Genomic DNA, 20,019 nt, shown 5'->3' with positions numbered 1-20,019 from the left:
GTTAAAGATTCCTGGTGTTTATTTGTTACTGTATTATTACACAGTCATGGGGTTGGAAACTGCGTGCCACTTTCTGAGTAGCACAATTCCAGCGATACAGTTAGTCACTGAAGCGTTTATAATTTATTGACTGATAATTTTAATGAGAATCTGTGGACGAAAATTGCATCTAAATTTTAGTACTCTTCCCCCTTCCTTCCCTACCCCCGCATTTTTGTGTAAGACACTGTAATTAATATTTCGAAAATTATAACATCCATTAAATGAAACCGCAGGCGAAACGTATTAGAAAAATCCATCTATAGTGGTTAATGTTTGTTAGATACATTCTGGAAACAAATCTATGAACACTACCCTAACAACTCAAGCGTGCTGCAACAGAAAGTATCACGGGAGCCAGAAACAAAGGCATGTTGCTAGGAACCAGGCTACGTTGTGAAGTCACATTTAACTGATTTATTTCGCAATGCTGAGGGACCTCAATACTTTTGTTGTACATACAGAGCAACTGTATTAGTTTCGGAATCCGCCCGAACATTTTATTCATACAGTTATAGTGATGAATTCTGGACCTGGCAGCTTGATAAGAAAGGAAACACCCCTCCTACCCCTGCGTTTCTAGACATCTGTATTTCACACCAGCGTGCACGGCAGAATGGGCGTGACCCACATTTAGTTGCATATGCAACCACTGAACGGCGAGCATTATAACGCAGCAGTCTTCAAACACAGCGTATCCTGATATTGTTAGCATATGCCAAAACTCATCGTGGTAGCTTGTCTGATAAACATAAATAGTACTTAAGCTGATAAATAAATTTTCAGAATCAAATTTCTCACTCACCATTGGAGTGTTGATTAGCTGAACAATGTTGACGGGTTAAAACAGTGTGCCGGACCGTAACATCATCTCGGATCTCTGACAAGTGCTCACCCAACTGATTCAACCGGAACAGTCTAGACGTCAGCCCTGCAGAGCCTGCGCAGACGCTGATGTAGGCGATAACTGGAGACTGCGCAGTTAGAATGATTTCCTGGCAGTGTGATTGTAGAGCTGTTAACAGACAGGCTGTGTCACACAGAACCGCTTGACCATAGTATAACGAGCATTTCCAGGACGACGTGTGATCTCGGCTACAACCAAATATCTTCTTCTTCTAAACAACCTGCAAGTGCTTGATATATTTCACATGAGAAACCACAAATACACTTTGCTGAAAGAATTACCACAAACGTATATTTTCACACTGTTGACGAACAGACGAAAGTTCACTGGTTACAATTGTGACTCACTGATGCTGAGGTCATAGGATACTACTTTTCTGCCTTCTGTGAACTTCGCAGATTTACTTAATTGTACATTTAAAGCAAGTTCCCAATGTCTACACCCCTTTCAAATCTTTTCAAGCTATAATCCAGTAGCATGGTGATCAAGAACCATCAGTTTCAGTTGAGAGTCAATGTGTGGATCGGATTATTGGCTACCACCTCACACAAGCCATCGTCCTTCCATGACGCCCTACAGGTGAAGCGTATATGAACTTCTACGAGAAAAGACTGCCCCCCCCCCCTACTCGAAGAAGTTTCTTTTATGTTAATAAGTGTTATGTGGTTTCAACATGATAATACTCACACCACTTTTGCCTTACGGTGCCAAAACGCCTCGAAAATGTTACCTTTGACGACAGATCAGATGATAAGGTATTCCACTTGTGTGACCAGTCACGTGAAATGGCGTGTGTATTAGGAGTCCACCTGAGATGAAAAGGCACCGGAACAACGAGTTTCTGCTGCCAATGACGCCATAAGGATACTGTTGATGGGTCTGAATGAATGCGGCCAGTCTTCGCTGCCGTTCGTGCGTAGATCCCTAGAGCCTCACAATGGAAGTATCTTCTCCAAGCTACATGTCAGCAAGGTACAGATATTCGGCAGGTACCTTGTCACGTTCTCCAATTACATTATGCTGAGCTACGAGGGAACTTAATGTCTGGAATCTTAGCATTTCCCAGTGATACATCTGGTACCTATATCTTTCCCCACTGTTAGTAAAACAAACATCGTCCAGTACCTATTCAGTTTTTCTCACTGATTTTCTGTGCTCTTGCAGGTAGATGTACAAAATGGTCAAGTTTAAACGACTTCCCCAGCCACATAAGTGGAGTACCTTATCCGTTCCGTCTCCAATTAAACATTTTTGGCATGGTAAGGCAAAAGTGGGGTAGAGAACTATCATGCTGCAGCTACATAACAGCAACATAAATGAAGCTTCTTGCAGCACGGGATCCAGTCTTTCCTCCAAGAAATGCAGATACGCCTCCCTTTGAGGCGTCATGGAAGGACGATGGCTTGTGTGACTTGGTCGCCGATAATGCCATCCACACATTGACCCTCAACTGAAACTGATGGTTCTTGACCACCATCCTATTGGACTATGTCTTGAAAAGATTTAAAAGTGCTGCAAACATTAAGAACTTGTTTTAAATGTACAGATAAGTAAATTTGTGAAGCTCACAAAACGCAGAAAAGTAGTATCCTATGACCTCAAGATCAGTGAGTTACAAATGGATTCAGTCAACTCATGCAAATACCTGGGTTTAACAGTTTGTAGCGATATCAAGTGGAATGATCTCGTAGCGTCAGGTGGGTGGCAGACACGTTCTTTGGGATGATACTGGGAAAATGCAGTCAGTCTACAAAGCAGAGATGGCTTACAAATCATTTGTGAATCTCTTCTGCACAAAAAGCGACTAACAGCGGGTGCTGAATGCACAGAAAGATGGGCCCGTTAATTGTCACAAGTTCGTTTGATTCAAGGGAGATCATCACTGAGATGCCGAAAACTGAATTCGTAGACACAAGTTATCACGAAAAACAGTAATTATAAAGTTGCAAGAAGCAGTATTAAGTGCTGAATCTGGAGATATTCATCTCGTACCTCTGTATTGTTATCTTGGGGCCTGGAAAGACGTAATTCGACTAATTCCAGAGCCATTTAAGTAAACATTCTTCTATCAGTCCATATACAGTTTGAACAGGAAGAAACCAACATGTCGCACAACGTTAGGCACACATATACTGCACAGTCGTTTGTAGAGTATGTTTCTAGATCTACACTCCTGGAAATTGAAATAAGAACACCGTGAATTCATTGTCCCAGGAAGGGGAAACTTTATTGACACATTCCTGGGGTCAGATACATCACATGATGACACTGACAGAACCACAGGCACATAGACACAGGCAACAGAGCATGCACAATGTCGGCACTAGTACAGTGTATATCCACCTTTCGCAGCAATGCAGGCTGCTATTCTCCCATGGAGACGATCGTAGAGATGCTGGATGTAGTCCTGTGGAACGGCTTGCCATGCTATTTCCACCTGGCGCCTCAGTTGGACCAGCGTTCGTGCTGGACGTGCAGACCGCGTGAGACGACGCTTCATCCAGTCCCAAACATGCTCAATGGGGGACAGATCCGGAGATCTTGCTGGCCAGGGTAGTTGACTTACACCTTCTAGAGCACGTTGGGTGGCATGGGATACATGCGGACGTGCATTGTCCTGCTGGAACAGCAAGTTCCCTTGCCAGTCTAGAAATGGTAGAACGATGGGTTCGATGACGGTTTGGATGTACCGAGCACTATTCAGTGTCCCCTCGACGATCACCAGTGGTGTACGGCCAGTGTAGGAGATCGCTCCCCACACCATGATGCCGGGTGTTGGCCCTGTGTGCCTCGGTCGTATGCAGTCCTGACTGTGGCGCTCACCTGCACGGCGCCAAACACGCATACGACCATCATTGGCACCAAGGCAGAAGCGATTCTCATCGCTGAAGACGACACGTCTCCATTCGTCCCTCCATTCACGCCTGTCGCGACACCACTGGAGGCGGGCTGCACGATGTTGGGGCGTGAGCAGAAGACGGCCTAACGGTGTGCGGGACCGTAGCCCAGCTTCATGGAGACGGTTGCGAATGTTCCTCGCCGATACCCCAGGAGCAACAGTGTCCCTAATTTGCTGGGAAGTGGCGGTGCGGTCCCCTACGGCACTGCGTAGGATCCTACGGTCTTGGCATGCATCCGTGCGTCGCTGCGGTCCGGTCCCAGGTCGACGGGCACGTGCACCTTCCGCCGACCACTGGCGACAACATCGATGTACTGTGGAGACCTCACGCCCCACGTGTTGAGCAATTCGGCGGTACGTCCACCCGGCCTCCCGCATGCCCACTATACGCCCTCGCTCAAAGTCCGTCACCTGCACATACGGTTCACGTCCACGCTGTCGCGGCATGCTACCAGTGTTAAAGACTGCGATGGAGCTCCGTATGCCACGGCAAACTGGCTGACACTGACGGCGGCGGTGCACAAATGCTGCGCAGCTAGCGCCATTCGACGGGCAACACCGCGGTTCCTGGTGTGTCCGCTGTGCCGTGCGTGTGATCATTGCTTGTACAGCCCTCTCGCAGTGTCTGGAGCAAGTATGGTGGGTCTGACACACCGGTGTCAATGTGTTCTTTTTTCCATTTCCAGGAGTGTAGGTCCTAGCAACGGCAGCATACGTTTGAGAGATATGTTCATTAGATCTTATTTGTGCATTGTCTCCTCCGGGTTGTCACTTGCTGTTTATCTCCATTGTTTAAAAATATCTAGCGTATTCTCTTGTTGCCACTACTACATTCTTAGAGGAAAGAGCTTCAGGGTTGCTAGGATCAAAGGGCGACGGGTGAAACTTGGAACCTCCCTGTAGGAAAGACTGTTCCGAAGCTGCCCCATTGGGCACGGGTGCCCGCTGTAGCCCGCCAGCCAGGCCGCGGGAAGACACAACAGGTTGGGTAGCTTACTCGCCAATAGACGTACTGCACCCGCTACGCCCTGTTCCGCGCACGCGCCAGCCATTTATCGGAGGCTACACCGAGGCGTACTACAGCAACGCGTAGGCTGTGTTGCGCGGCTCTCTGACGGTCCGTACATCAGGTGTTGCCCACCCCTGCTCTCCCCTGCCCGCAGACACCTGGCTGGTGGTGGTAGGGCACTCGATCTGGAAGTACCTGCTGTAATGTGTTTTAGGACAGCTCAATTGGTTGAGCATTACAAATGTGAAGAATGGATTAGAGTTCGAGAAGCGGTCCGGCACACGGCTTCAGCCCACAATAACGGTAGTCGGTAAGGTAGCTGTAGAGTGAGTTGGCGTGTGCGGGCCTGAGACGGTGGGCGTGTTGCCACTCAGCGTGCTGGCCGTGGGCGGCCGCAGCCGCAGCCGCAGGGCCCTGGCGCGCGCGCTCGCTCACGCCTCTGGCTGCCGCAGCGTGCGTGGACGCGCCCGAGAACCTGTCGCTGCCCAAGAAGTACGAGCCGGGCAGCCCGGCGCCCGCGCCGCCGCCCCCGCAGCCGCCGCCGCCCCCGCAGCCCGCCGCCGCCGCCTTCCTGCACTACTCGGCCACCGCGGGCGCGCACTACTTCTCGGCCGCCTTCCAGTCGCCCTTCCACCCCCACCAACCCGCCCCCACGCCTCCGCCACCCCCGCCGCCGCCGCAGCGCTCACCCGTCGACGTGCTCCTCCGGGCCTTCCCCGGCCGCAGACGCGTCGACGTCGAGGCACTGCTCAACAGGTGTAAGGTAAGGCGTCCAGATGCTTTCTAGAGGGCTCAAAAAATTCTATCTACCTACCTATCTATCGCTTGCGCATCGTCCCGCAGTTACGAAGGGTCAGCCATCGTTAGTCGGATTTGGCATGTTAATTTTTAAAGGGTGGCTGGATGCCCTTCCTGCTGCCACCGCGGGCCAGAGGGGCCGAGCGGTTCTAGGCGCTACAGTCTGGAACCGTGCGACTGCTACGGTCGCAGGTTCGAATCCTGCCTCGGGTATGGATGTGTCTGATGTCCTTAGGTTGGTTAGGTTGAAGTAGTTCTAAGTTCTAGGGGACTGATGACCTCAGAAGTTAAGTCCCATAGTGCTCAGAGCCATTTGAACCATTTTTTTTGCTGCCACCCCGTACCCCCGGGACGGAATTAGTGTACCCCAACTGTCTGCGTCGAGGGTAATCCATGGAATACTGCGAATGTGTTCAGATGTCTGCGAGCCGTGGGACTGAGGCGAAACAGGGGAACCAGCCCGGTATTCACCTAGCGGGATGTGGAAAACCGCCTTAAAACCACATCCAGGCTGGCCGGGACATCGGCCCTCGTCATTAATCCGCCGGGCGGATTCGATCCGGGGCCGGTGCGCCTGGCGGGTAGCGTGCTGAAAAAATGACTTACCCTATATCAGTGCAGAAGCTGTGATGGGGTAGGGGACTTCTACAGTGGTGGGGATCCCGCTGCGAGCGGCTATGCGCGGTATGGGGCGCACAGTTCAACAGCTGAAGGCTAGTGACTAGTAGAACGGTTAGCAAGTCTGCAAATCACCGTATTGACAGGTTATGCCAGTACGATTAGTAATTCTAGAAGTCAACCTGTAACACTTCCTCCCGCTACTGCTATACCATAACCTCAAAGCTGAAGGCAGTTCGTATAACGAAATTATTCTTGTTAAAGCAATTATGGTATAAAGCAACAGAGCAGTGCTGCCCTCTGAGGGGAATTTTGTTATGTTGACCGTGTTGTACCTAATGGATGTGGCTTATCGGTAGTGAAAGTCATAATTGTGTAAATTTTCAAACAGTAACAAACAATGTTTTACCTATCCACACTGTTCAAAGAATAAAGAAAACGGTCGCCAGCCTAATTAGGCGAGAGAATGATTGACATACTTGTTCAAGAAAATGGGTATGAGTAACTTTAACGGACAAACACAACCTATATTTTGCCACACGCGAGTGCAATGAACTCTGACACCTGCATATGTCAACGTTAAATCTGGAGTTGACAGAGTAGAACAAATTATTTGCGTAAATATAACAGATAACAATACACACTATTACTTTCAGGGCTTATTCAAACTGAATGGTCTTTATAACATTACTATTAATATACACTGTAGAATCACAAATTGCACGTAGGTTCAGTATTACTTTTCAAACATTTTCGTAGCTGTCATCAAATTGTAAATGCAGTTCATTGCAAAATTATGAACTGGTCACAGGTTAAGTCTCTCTCAGCTAAATAATTTTCTAATTAGAATGAAAGTTAAATGGAATTCACTAACATTTTACTTCTCACTGTCTTTTGAATAAAGGAGTTACTGTTTTCATAGATAGTTGCCTCTCTATTAACCGTTATGTAGCATAGGCAAACTGTGAATCCTGTTACAACATTAATATGCACTTTTAATACACAAGAGGAACCCAATATTGTACAGAATTTGACTTGAGTAGCAAGAGTAATTGAAATTTGCTATAATTAAGTAACTTTGTGCATTTGAACCACTTTCAGTGAAAGGAGGGGGGGGGGGGGGGGGTGGCGCCCTTAATCTTGACCACTGTAGCAGAGAATACTAAACACACTTTCAGTACACAAAAGAAACAAGGTATCAGTTCTCAACTCTTACTGCAGTAGAACACAACTTGACATATCTATAAAAAACTGACTCACCTTTTGCGATTTGCAACAAGCAGCAATGTGATCATTTACTAAGCAAAACTTTACCATCCTCAGTTATAAGAACTTTTAGCCGGCCGAGGTGGCCGTGCGGTTAAAGGCGCTGCAGCCTGGAACCGCAAGACCGCTACGGTCGCAGGTTCGAATCCTGCCTCGGGCATGGATGTTTGTGATGTCCTCAGGTTAGTTCGGTTTTACTAGTTCTAAGTTCTAGGGGACTAATGACCTCAGCAGTTGAGTCCCATAGTGCTCAGAGCCATTTGAACCATTTTAAGAACTTTTAATTTTGAAATTGGCAACAATATATTAATAAGCAGTTTTAATAAAAAATTTATTTTCAGCAAGCATCACGTACTTTAGCTCACTCTCTTGCCACATTAACTTTAACTTTCTTTCAATAAAGGACACTCGGTAAGCACTTTAGCGTGGGAGGGACCCTAAGTGGATATGTGACTGAGGTTAAATCACGGTAGGTACAAAAGTTCAGTTAAAATTTACCTTGTATTTCAGTACACTAAACATCCATGAGCTGATGTTGGGTTGGGTTGTTTGGGGGAAGAGACCAAACAGCGAGGTCATCGGTCTCATCGGATTGGGGAAGGAAGTCGGCCGTGCCCTTTCAAAGGAACCATCCCGGCATTTGCCTGGTGCGACTTAGCGAAATCACGGAAAACCTAAATCAGTATGGCAGGACACGGGATTGAACCGTCGTCCTTCCGATCGCGAGTCCAGTGTGCTAACCACTGCGCCACCTCGCTCGGTCCAATGAGCTGATCCTTCACTGCACATTACTATAGCGTTCCATTACAGCGATTGCGCAATGTGGTGGCAATTGCATGTTGGTAGGTGGATTTGCAGGTAGAATTGCCGGAATCTATCATTTCTTGGTGGCGATGATAGACATCAATTCCAGAATAGCTCCAGTTCTTTATCCATCCATCCGAGACATTGAAAAGTGACACGGAAAGACTCTCTCGGCACCAGCACAATATGCAGCTTTTGCATGAGCAATTGACAGTTCGGTAGCTCGTCCCCGATTGACTCTCGGTTCCACCTTTCTACCTAGGCCAACCACAATTTGCGCGTGCTACACAGTCCCGTTCCCGAGCTGAACCACTACACCTTTTACATACAAAATAACTAAGAACCCTAAGTGAAGGTCAGCAGTTTATATAGCAGAGAACAAACATTTTAAATAAAACATAACCTTTTCACATATTGACATTTCTAAACAAATTGTTTAAACAAATTCCAAATATGTACAGTAAGTTTTGTCTCCCTCCAATTGGGACAAAGAATTAATGACACATACACTACATTGCATAGAATCAAATCATGACATCAAAGTTTTTACAAAGAAAGGAGTATTCAGTTTTGTGTTATCTATTCAATCAAACACATTTGCAGAAGATCAACGATGTAACATTAAATAAAACAAAAGGCAAAATAAATCCGTAGAGTATTATTAGAGCTTTTTTTCTTTTTTTAAAGCATACTGGATTTCAAGATTGCACCAAAATTGCAGTGGAAGGGGCGACTTACTTTCGCCTGACCTGGAAACATTTATTAAGTCTTTCAGTCGCTAGTTTTGAGTAACGCCTACACTTCTTTTGTTGCCATTCTGAAATTTTTTTCTATTCCCAAAACACAGCGAGGCTTACACAACTTCACTTCATTAAATTGAAAGTGAAGTTGCGATTGGGACAGACATCTCTAAAAGTGTACCGAGTGTTTCAAAATGAATATCGAGGTTTAAGGCTTTGTAGCACTTATTACATTTAACTTACAATCGTAAATAATTCATCAAATGAAAGATCAACTCAAACAGTTTTGTTTGTATACCTGTACACTAAGGGAAGAGCATGGAACGAGGGAGAGAGACTGAAAAACGTGTTGAACGAGTGAGAGTGTCCTTCACGCGTAGCCCCAAGAAACCAGCTGGGAAGACAAGTCGTATATTATCAGTTCCACTAGTGACATCTGTGTGGAGACTTAACGAGACGCTGACGATTATATCCGTATCATATGCAGTTATTACAACATCAAAAGCCTGGAGATTACGGTTTACGTGCCAGCTTTGCAAGTAAAATGTAGCTGAATGAGAAAATGAAGTTATTCATGATCGTATCGTCTTCAGTGAAGAATCAACATTTGAACTAAGTGGAGATGTGAACACACATTATGTGGGTATCTAGGGGTCAGCAAATCCACACGAGACTCCTCTAAATTGAGTGTCTTTTGTGCCATATCCTGTCGGAAAGTTTATGGGCCTTCCTTTTTAGGTGAAGCAATTGTAATACTCTAGAACTATGGCTCTTTCCTCAATTGGAAGAAGCGGAACCACAGAACTATGGTGCGCCGCCTCACTGGCATAACTCAGAAGGCGACTGGTTAAATGACATTCTAGCCGACTTCTGGACTGACAGCAAAGGGTCACATGACAGAGCTTGTTTCACATGTACTCCACGTTCACCCGGTCTGGCCCCCTGCGATTTTTACCTTTGAGGATTCACAAAAGATCATGAGTATCTGCCTCCGCTACCAGATGACTTTGCCCAACTTAAGAAACACGATGAAGCAGTTGTTCCAACAATTACTTCAGACTTCAGACACACTGATCAAAGCTTGAGGAGAACTCTCCTACCGACTCTATGTGTGCTATGTGACGAATGGTCCTCACATTGAACGCCTGGAAGAAAATGTGTCTGAGTTGCTTGTTCATTTTATGTATGATTTATAGTTGTAGGTTGAACGTAATAAATGCTACAAATCCTTGAAACCCCGACATTCGTTTTGAAACACCCGGTATTATTAAAGTATCAACGGAGGACAAATAAGGTCAATAGCATATGAAGGGCTCTCTATGGGTATAGAAATAGACGTGTAGCTTCTTCACTTACGTTGTTGAAAACATGTACTAATTCACGATTAATTAGTTAAAAAAATTCATTATTTCATCGAAAAAAATGTGTTGTTACTCATATACGGTGGTAGACAAGAAAGTTTCTTATATTAACAATACAGAAAAATACTTTCTTGTTTGTCTGCTACCATTTTCCAAAAACGCATTTCAGTGTCTCGAACCATTTACGAGATATGGGTGACGTTACGAATATTTCATTCTGACAGTATCGTTTGCGCGCGCAAGTTGAAATGAGTGCATCTGCATCTACGAGGGTGAGTCAAACGAAAGCCTCAAATATTTTTTTAAATATTATTTATTGTGCGGAAGTGATACAAAGCTGTATCACTTTTCAACATAATCTCCCCCACGCTCAATGCAAGTCGTCCAGCGCTTACAAAGTGCATAAATTCCTTTAGAAAAAAATTATTTTGCTAGTCCGCGCAACCACTCATGCACCGCGTGGCGTACCTCTTCATCAGAACGGAGCTTCTTTCCTCCCATTGCACCTTTGAGTGGTCCAAACATATGGAAATCACTTGGGGCAAGGCCTGGTGAGTAAGGTGGATGAGGAAGACACTCAAAATGCAGGTCTGTGATTGTTGCAACTGTTGTACGGGCAGTGTGGGGCCTTGCATTGTCATGTTACTAAAGGACACCTGCTGAGAGCAATCCACGTCGCTTTGATTTGATTGCAGGCCGCAGATGATTTTTTAGAAGATCTGTGTACGATGCACTGGTGACAGTGGTCCCTCTAGGCATGTAATGCTCCAAAATGACGCCTTTTTCATCACAAAAGAGAGTCAGCATAACCTTCCCTGCTGATGGTTCTGATCGAAACTTCTTTGGTTTTGGTGATGAGGAATGGCGCCATTCCTTGCTCGCTCTCTTCGTTTCCTGCTGGCGGAAGTGAACCCAGGTTTCATCTCCAGTAACGATTCTTGCAAGGAAGCCATCACCTTCTCGTTCAAGGGGCCGAAGAAGTTCTTCACAAACATCAACACGTCGTTCTCCCATTCCAGGAGTCATCTGCCGTGGCGCCCATCTTGCAAACACTTTGTGAAACTGGAGCACACCACGCACAATGTGTTGTGCTGACCCATGACTGATCTGTAAACATGCTGCAATGTCATTCAGTGTCACTCGGCGGTTTTCCTTCACAATGGCTTCAACTGCTGCAATGTTCTGTGGAGTCACAACTCGTTGTGCCTGACCTGGACGAGGAGCATCTTCCACTGAATCCACACCATTTACGAACTTCCTACTCCATTCTTAGACTTGCTGATGTGACAAACATGCGTCGCCGTACTGAACCTTCATTCGTTGATGAATTTCAATAGGTTTCATTCCCTCATTAGGAAAAAACCGAATAACAGAACGCTGTTCTTCCCTGGTGCAAGTCGCAAGTGGGGCGGCCATCATACTGATACTACGATTGTATGTGCGCATCTGCACTATGCTGCCACCTACAGGCCATTCTGCACGCTATTTGTAGCACGATTACCAACTTACACGACAACGGCGCGAAATTTCAATTTGTTATTACATATTTAAGGTTTCCATTTGACTCACCCTCGTACATCTGCTTGAATACTCTGCTTGGGTTCATCGAACCACTTCCAAACTATTTCTCAACCCTTCCTCTCTCAAGTAGCACATTCGTAAAACGATCACCTACCTCTCTGATTTCTTTTGTCTTACTACAATGATCATTTCTTCCTACATACACTGGTGTCCAAAATTAAACCAACAAACCGCTATTTTCCCATCCTACGTCTAATTCACGATACAGTCATACAAACTGTCGACCGACAGATGCCTGTACGGTCGAGTCCTGCATGGAAGATGGTATTCCGGTGAACGGGCAACCACGCAAACGATGACGTGAGGGCGCCTATTAAACAGGATGTGTTTGCCGCGTAGTAGTCCCACATCCACAATCGCTGTGTACACAACCACACACGGTGCAGTATGGCAAAGAGAAGACACTTAACAGACTCTCTGCGGTGTAGAACCATAGAAAGAATGGAAGCAGGACAGTCGCAAACTGATGTCGTCCGATGGCTTAATGTGAATCATTATGTTGTTTCTCGCATGTGGCGACAGTTTATAGAGACTGAAACTGTATCCCGAAGACCAGGGAAGGCCGACCACGTGTGACATCAGAAAGAGAGGACTGTTATTTGGCTGTAAAGACACGACGGTACCGTCTTAGTACTGCACGGCAACTGGCATCTGACCTCACAGCATCCACTGGACGTGTTGTATCGCGGCAAACGATCTACAGAATGCTTCTCCAGAGTGGCTTTTATCGTTGGAGACCTGCTACATGTGTACCGCTGAGGCCATCGTATCAGAAGGGAACGTCTAGATTGGAGCCATCAACACACCACCTGCACGGCCGAATAATGGGCCGATGTTCTTTCCACAGACGAGTCCCGATTTGGTCTGGAGAGCGATTCTCAACGGATTATCTTCTGGAGGGAACGTGGAGCACGATTTCGGGACCCAAACATTGTCGAAAGAAACCGACATCGAGGAGATGTTGTGGACATCGATTATGTTGACCACTAGAACACCTCTTCATGAAACTGTTCGGGTGAATTGTCAAGGTTTAAATGCTGTCAGGTATCGTGACAAGATCTTGGGACCTCACGTGCGGTTGTTGCGAGATGCTGTGAGCCCAGACTTCGTACTGATGGACGATAATGCTCGACCTCATATAGCACAGGTGGTCGATGTTTTCCTGGAAACGGAAGATATTGCATGCTTAGCATGCATTTCAATCCCATAGAGCGTGTCTGGGATGCATTAGGGAGATGGCTTGCGTCACATCAGCATCCACCAACCACTCACCAATACCAGCGAACAGCTCTACAGGAAGAATGGCCGTTATTGCCTCAACATGAGATTGATGGTATCATTCACAGCATGACCTGTCGTTGTCAGGCCTGCGTTTCTACCAGAGGTGATCACATACCACACTGAGCGCATTAACCAGTTGTCGGAATGAGTGTGAAAATCCGTGAAGTTGGGAAAAACGAAGAACGTTTTTGTCTGTCATTATGCATGTTGCGGTTGTTTACGTTTTGTGTTCTTTACATTGTTTCTACTTTACTGTCACTTGTTTATACTGTTTCGTGGCAGAATAAACGCAGCCCTGCAAAATTTCCGTTTGTTGCTTTAATTTTGACATCAACCTAGATGGGAGTGAATAAAATATTTTCGCATTCGGAGGAGAAAGCTGGCGATTTAAATTTCGTCAAAAGATCTCGATGCTCCGAAAAATCCCTTTGTTTTAATGATTTTTCACCCCAAATAACGTATCGTATCCATGAAGAGAATAGAAGCTTTCGAAATGTGGTGCTACGGAAGAATGCTGAAGATTAGCTGGGTAGATCGCATAACTAATGAGGAGGTATTGAATAGAATTGGGGAGAAGAGGAGCTTGTAGCACAACTTGACTAGAAGAAGGGATCGGTTGGTAGGACATGTTCCGAGGCATCAAGGGATCACCAATTTAGTGTTGGAGGGCAGCGTGGAGGGTAAAAATCGTAAAGGGAGACCAAGAGATGAATACACTAAGCAGATTCAGCAGGATGTAGGTTGCAGTAAGTACTGGGAGATGAAGAAGCTTGCACAGGATGGGGTAGCATGGAGAGCTCATCTAACCAGTCTCAGGACTTAAGACCACGACAACAACAACATCCATGAAACTCTGTCTCCGCTTTTACGTGGTGATAAATAATGAGCTGCCCTTCTCTGAACTTTTTCAATGTTCTCCATCAATCCTAATTGGTAAGGCTCCCATACTGCACAGCAATACTCCAGAAGAAGACAGATAAGCGTAGTGGATTCAGTCTCTTTAGCAGAGTTGCTGCATTTTCTACATATTTTGCCAATGAAACGCAGTCTTTAGTTCACCTTCGTACTACATTTTCTGTGTGATGGTTATTACTTGTGCTGAAACTTCCTGGCAGATTAAAGCTGTGTGCCAGACCGAGACTTGAACTCGGGACCTTTGCCTTTCGCGGGCAAGTGCTCTACCATCTGAGATACCGAAGCACGGCTCACGCCCGGTACTCACAGCTTTACTTCTGCCAGTATCTCGTCTCCTACCTTTCACCTACACTTTTTTGCTTGAGGTTCTAGATAGATGCAGATATTCTTCCAAGTTAAAAAAAGATTCAGTATGTTTGCAACATTTGATATGCAGCAATATATGACATAACTTACACCAAACCTATTTTTCATTGTAATATATTCTAATTTCGCGTGATGGGATTATTTAATTTCTAAATATCGCAGTAGCTATTACCATTAACGAAGCGATAGGCAATTCACCTTGACGCTAACAAATGATGATATAAGATGCGTAAAAATCAACATTTTGTACCAAACAGTTCATGTAACATCGCGTGAGAAAGAGCGCACAACAGCCGGCGTGATCATGCCGCCGTTCCAGCAGTGTAGCGAGTGAATTTTTTGTTTCTTAGGAGGGAACAGCAAACTGAGCCTTCTGTTCCTTCGAAGAAAAAAGGACAGACTCACTCAGCTTGAGAACAAGAATGTGTTTCTGTGCATAGGCCAAGCTACTTTGTGTGAGCTTTATCTACTAACTTATTTCTCTTGACATAATAGTATCATATATTTTAGAATTAATTACTCTTCTTTCTCTTGCTATTTCCCTCACTCTCAGTCTCATTCCTCCTCTTGTACTTCCACTAACTCCTTTCTTGAAAAAAAAAAAAAAAAAAAAAAAGAAAGACCGCCTATCATAGAAGATTATCTCTGACGTATAGCGAACAATATTTTGTTCAGGAAATGGCGCTCATGACTGATAGTATCTGAAGACAAAGTGCAGGCTCAAACTGTGTATGATTGTGTGGAGTGAACTAACTCCTTTAATTGCTCTTCCACTTGGTGTTGCTCTTTTGCTTTCTGCTGCTCTTCCTCTAATTCTATCCTCTTGCTCCTCGTGTTGCTCTTCACACATGCTTTCGATCATCATTCTTTGGTCTTTCTCGCCTCATTTGCCTTTGCACTTCCATTTTGCATTTGTGAAAATTGCATGCTTGTGGTCTTAAGAAGACATATTTCGGCGTATAATTACGTGATTTAGTTTCTGCCGAAATTAAATGAGTAGTATGCAAAAAGTTTTTACACAGTATGGGTGACAAACATAACAGACCTGAAAGAGTTCGAAATAAGACTCAGTAGGTTGCGCACGAACTTCTGCTATAAAACACAGCAATTTTCGACACCCATTACCACCTCTGCGTCTCCTGTATCTTCAGAACTAATGCTTGGCCACTGCACACAATAAAAATTTGAAAAAATGAAGCAGACTCACTAGAAATGCAACTGGTTATATTTATTATTTAGCTGTTTCCTGACAACAGGGAAGTTTTGGGACGCCACGAATCTCAAAATGTAAATCTGATCGAGAATAGAAAACTTTTATTTAATCCAACCAAGTGAAAAGTTCGCATTGAATAATACAAAGGGAAGTTGTGAAAACTGACCAAACCGAAATAAAATGACTATAAAAGCGGTGAGATTTATGTTTAATTGCAAGACTGCGGAAAGCAAAAATGAATAAGACCTCTATAGCCGGGCAGATCGCAAAAGCAAGATAAATGAGACAAACGTAAATATACATATAGCTGAGTATTCCAAGATGTATAACCAATTAAGTTAAATGTGAGCTGCTTAGAAGATACATTACTCTACTGCCTGAGTGAAGCTTACATTCTTCAATTGCAGAGAGAACTGCCCGGCCGGGAAGCGAATCGTCTCAACTTGTAGGTGAGATTAATTGATGCTGCCAATATTAATTAAAGTTTAGGCCCGTTCTGCTAGACGACAGCACATTGTATGAATTAAATGAGAGTTGTACTTGATACTCTATCGACATACAACGTTTGGTAGCGATCTGACTACGTAACAGGACACGAAAGCAGCACAAAGTTCCCACTCAAATCCTGCAAAAATAATTACGATTCATGAAATTGGTACTGTTTTCAAACAGTATCTCTCCATCGGTCAGCACCATGTCTGATGGCAGTGGCGTTACTTTGGGGTGGGCAGTCCATAATTTTGGAAGGAGGCATCGATCTTTCCCAAGCCAGGCAAACATCGGTAGGCACTTTCTCTCTGATGTGCAGTCAGAAAGGCAAATTTCAGCCTCAGGCAACTCCAGAGGGAATCCGATTTAAGAAGTGGACACTAACTTTAAGGAAGATTCAATAGAATTACGTGTGAAATAAATCTATTTATCTATTGACTTCCCGTCCACAGTACTAACCACTACACAGTCTAGTTACAAACACACCAAAAATGAAGTTTATCTAGCTTTCTTTGCTGTGTTATGAACCTTTTGACTGGTCTGACGTGACCAACCACGACTTATTATCCTATAGCAATCTCTTTACCTCAGAGTATCACATCTTCGACTGCTCGGTTTATATTTGTTAATCTCTACCTTCCCCTACAGGTTTTGCCGTCTACGACTCCCTTTAGTACTGTGGAAGGTATTCCCTGATGTCTTAACACATGTCCAGTCCCTTCTTCAGTTATTCCGAATTCAGAAATGTTAGTTTGCTTGGCGATTCTGTGGAGAATGCACTCAATTTTTACCCGCCCAATTCCTTTTCAACATCCTTCTGTAACATCGTATCTCCGCATAGCTGCTGTGATTTTAAGTCCTTAAACTCTGGTATTAATTAATATTGAAACTACATATTCTAATGTAAACTCCATCATTGTCAGATACGAAAATGGGGCACTAACTGCATCCTGAGCCACTCTGATCTAAGCTAATGAACACTAAGGTGCTACCTTTCAGTTCGCTACAAGGTCTTCTCGTGGCACACTCCTTTTATTATGTAAAAGAGTTCCTTGCGGTACTTCTACCCTAAACCCCCGATGTCAGGCAATCATATCAGTACCAACGTTGTATGTCGATAGAGTAACAAGTAAAACTCTGGTTTAGTTCATACTATGTGCTATCATCTAGCAGAACGGGCCCAAACGTTAATTAAAAGTAACACTAGAACTACAGAACACACCAGCAGCATAACTGTGCGTGACTATTTGATGATATTCATGTGGGGAAGCTCGTACAGCATTAGAGCCTCGTCTCAAGGGTCCCGGCTTCAAACCCCAATGACGACAAATTTTTTAATGTGTTATGCATGAAAGGGTTATGTATGGAACAATGTGTTTCTCTTCGTTTCTTTGAAAGTAGTAAACCTGTAGAGGACATTTGCAGTTTCACAGAATATACAATCAGAACAGAAAAATAACGAAACAATTGCATCAAATGTGTAAAAGTAATAGTAGTAGTAATAATTAATAATAAACAAAATAATAACATCAATAATATGTTCAACTAACGAAGCCAAAGCAGATTGCCAAAATGACATTGCTACGAACTCCGAAAAGACATTTTACATGTCAGGAATATATTTTTCACATACAACAATTTCACGTGTAAACAGTTCAAAAAATTGTCGTCAGTGGTGTCTGAAGGAGGGATTTTTGATACGATGACCAAAGGCTTCACCTCCTTAGCCTCGCTAGACCTGCGGTACATTCGCCCACGTCACACTTCTCCTGTGATCTGAGTGCCTGACATCTGGAGGCTTGGCTGTTAGTATCCTTTGATAGTAACGCGATAACTGTTTGAATACACTGTCACATACCTCTTTTTTGTTTTTGTTTTTTTAACTTTTTACTCAACATCCTGTGAAGAATGTAGTGACTCATGCCATGATATAGTAGCTTCACGTCACATGGTCCATCTGAACCATAAAGGAAAAACAGTAAAAAAACTTAAAAAGAAGGCAGGTGAGTAGCTCTTCATCGGATGACTTTGGGTTTATCACCCAGAGCTCACACTTGCGTTCTGCCCACACAGTATGTTTGCTTGGGAAAGGGTTTAACATTCCATCGGCGGCCTAGATAGTGGGCGATGTTACAGTGTCAATAATATAATGAAACATAAAAATAAAAAAAGGTTTCTAAAATTTTGTTACCTAGGTGAAAGCTTATGGATTTCACCGTATATTCATGTAATGTGGCACAGAGGCGTGCGTTAAGTTCCCGGCCGAACGGATGGTACGTTGTGACAGGCTTTTGCAGTATTTCGACAGCATTTGAGTAGACGTTGACTTCTATTCATAATATCCACGGTTCTTTAAGAAGACGTAGGCCGTCATTCCAATCCTTGTTGAGATAATACCATGGTGGATGCTCATTCAGATATTTAGGAATTTTTATTTACATAACTTCTTTTTAGTTTGAATCCCAGAAGTTAGATGTCCAGATCAGCACAGTCGTTTGCTCAAAATCTACGACGTTTGCATTCGCCTAGAAGTGTTTCATGACAACTGACTAACCGGTCGTCTTAAAAATGTATGCAATTGTTCAGTGCACCGTTTTTCCACGGTTCTGACCGTTTGGCCAATTATACATCACATTTATAAGGGGTCTGATACCGATCGCACGCACATAATTGTAGAGATAGAGACCAACCGTCTTTAACGCTTCAGAACAATGCTCTAATTTGGACGGACAGGAGGAATGTCGTAGGTATTGGATTTTTTCGTGCTAAAGATTCTCGAGAAAAGTCGAAAGTGGCTTGCTCGCTGTGAAACAAATGTAGTGTCTGTCAAACCTTTACGGTGGATGTTACACGAAAGATAAGGGCTCCAAAACAGTATCTCTCCTCTTCATAGTGTCTACCCCGTCGCGTAGGGTCAGCTGTTCTCAAGATTTGGCAAATTTATTTTTATTTTCAGCTCTGTGTGTTAACCTAATGGAGGGAAGTGTAGCCACCGTGTGTCTGTGAGTCGTGTAAATTTCTGTTTCTTATCGTATTTTAAGTTTTTATGTATCATATTTTTTGAAGCGTAGATTGAGGACCAGCCCAGCCTTTGCCTAAACGGGCGTGGAAATACACCTAAAACCACTCTCAGGCTGACCATTGTATCAGATCCGCCACGTGGATTCGATCTGGGTCTGACTAACGTCCCTATTAGAACGATGAGTAGTATGAAATAATTAACCAATGGTTGCAAATGAATTGTCTAGATGGTACGGGGCCTTGAATGAGCAATGTTAATGTGGCAAGTGTTTGTGATCTGCTGGTGTTTCATGACAAACAACTGTTTGCCGATTTGTTGTTGGCGGCCCTACTTTGAAAAATAATTCATAGTCGTCTTTAATATGTCGGCTTGGGAGTTTACCACTGGTTAAATTTCACGACTGCTTTTCTATTTTTTTTATTCGGCATTCAGCTTGAGTTCACTATTTAACCGTCAACACTTACACTATGTAGCCATCAACAATTACAGAATAATTGATTTTGAGCCCAATTGAGGAGTTACCTTGATTGATAAGTAGCGGCACCGGTCACGAAAACCGACAACGGTCGGGAGTGCGGTGTGCTGACCACATGCCCATCTCTATCAACAGCTGGTGACGTTTAGGAATTGAGGATGACACGGCGCGCGGTCGGTACCGCTGGGCCCTTTTCTGTGTATGTTACTTTAAAACATCTGAACAATATTTCTTCA

General features: G+C 44.3%; 1 protein-coding gene across 1 annotated transcript in view; it reads left to right on the top strand.

The window, feature by feature from the left end:
- Positions 1-1,883: 1,883 nt before the first annotated feature.
- The window catches only part of LOC124616622 (putative bifunctional UDP-N-acetylglucosamine transferase and deubiquitinase ALG13), a 41,132-nt gene continuing 22,996 nt past the window's right edge, over positions 1,884-20,019 (top strand). Inside the window, exons 1-3 of the mRNA XM_047144946.1 lie at positions 1,884-1,935; positions 5,229-5,464; positions 5,537-5,617. Of these exons, the coding sequence (XP_047000902.1) occupies positions 1,884-1,935; positions 5,229-5,464; positions 5,537-5,617 (369 nt within the window). The remainder of the gene's footprint in view (positions 1,936-5,228; positions 5,465-5,536; positions 5,618-20,019) is intronic.

Source organism: Schistocerca americana, chromosome 5 (genome assembly GCF_021461395.2).
Source record: "Schistocerca americana isolate TAMUIC-IGC-003095 chromosome 5, iqSchAmer2.1, whole genome shotgun sequence".
In the NCBI taxonomy this organism is placed as follows: Eukaryota; Metazoa; Arthropoda; class Insecta; order Orthoptera; family Acrididae; genus Schistocerca; species Schistocerca americana.
This window is presented reverse-complemented; position numbering and strand designations above follow the sequence as displayed.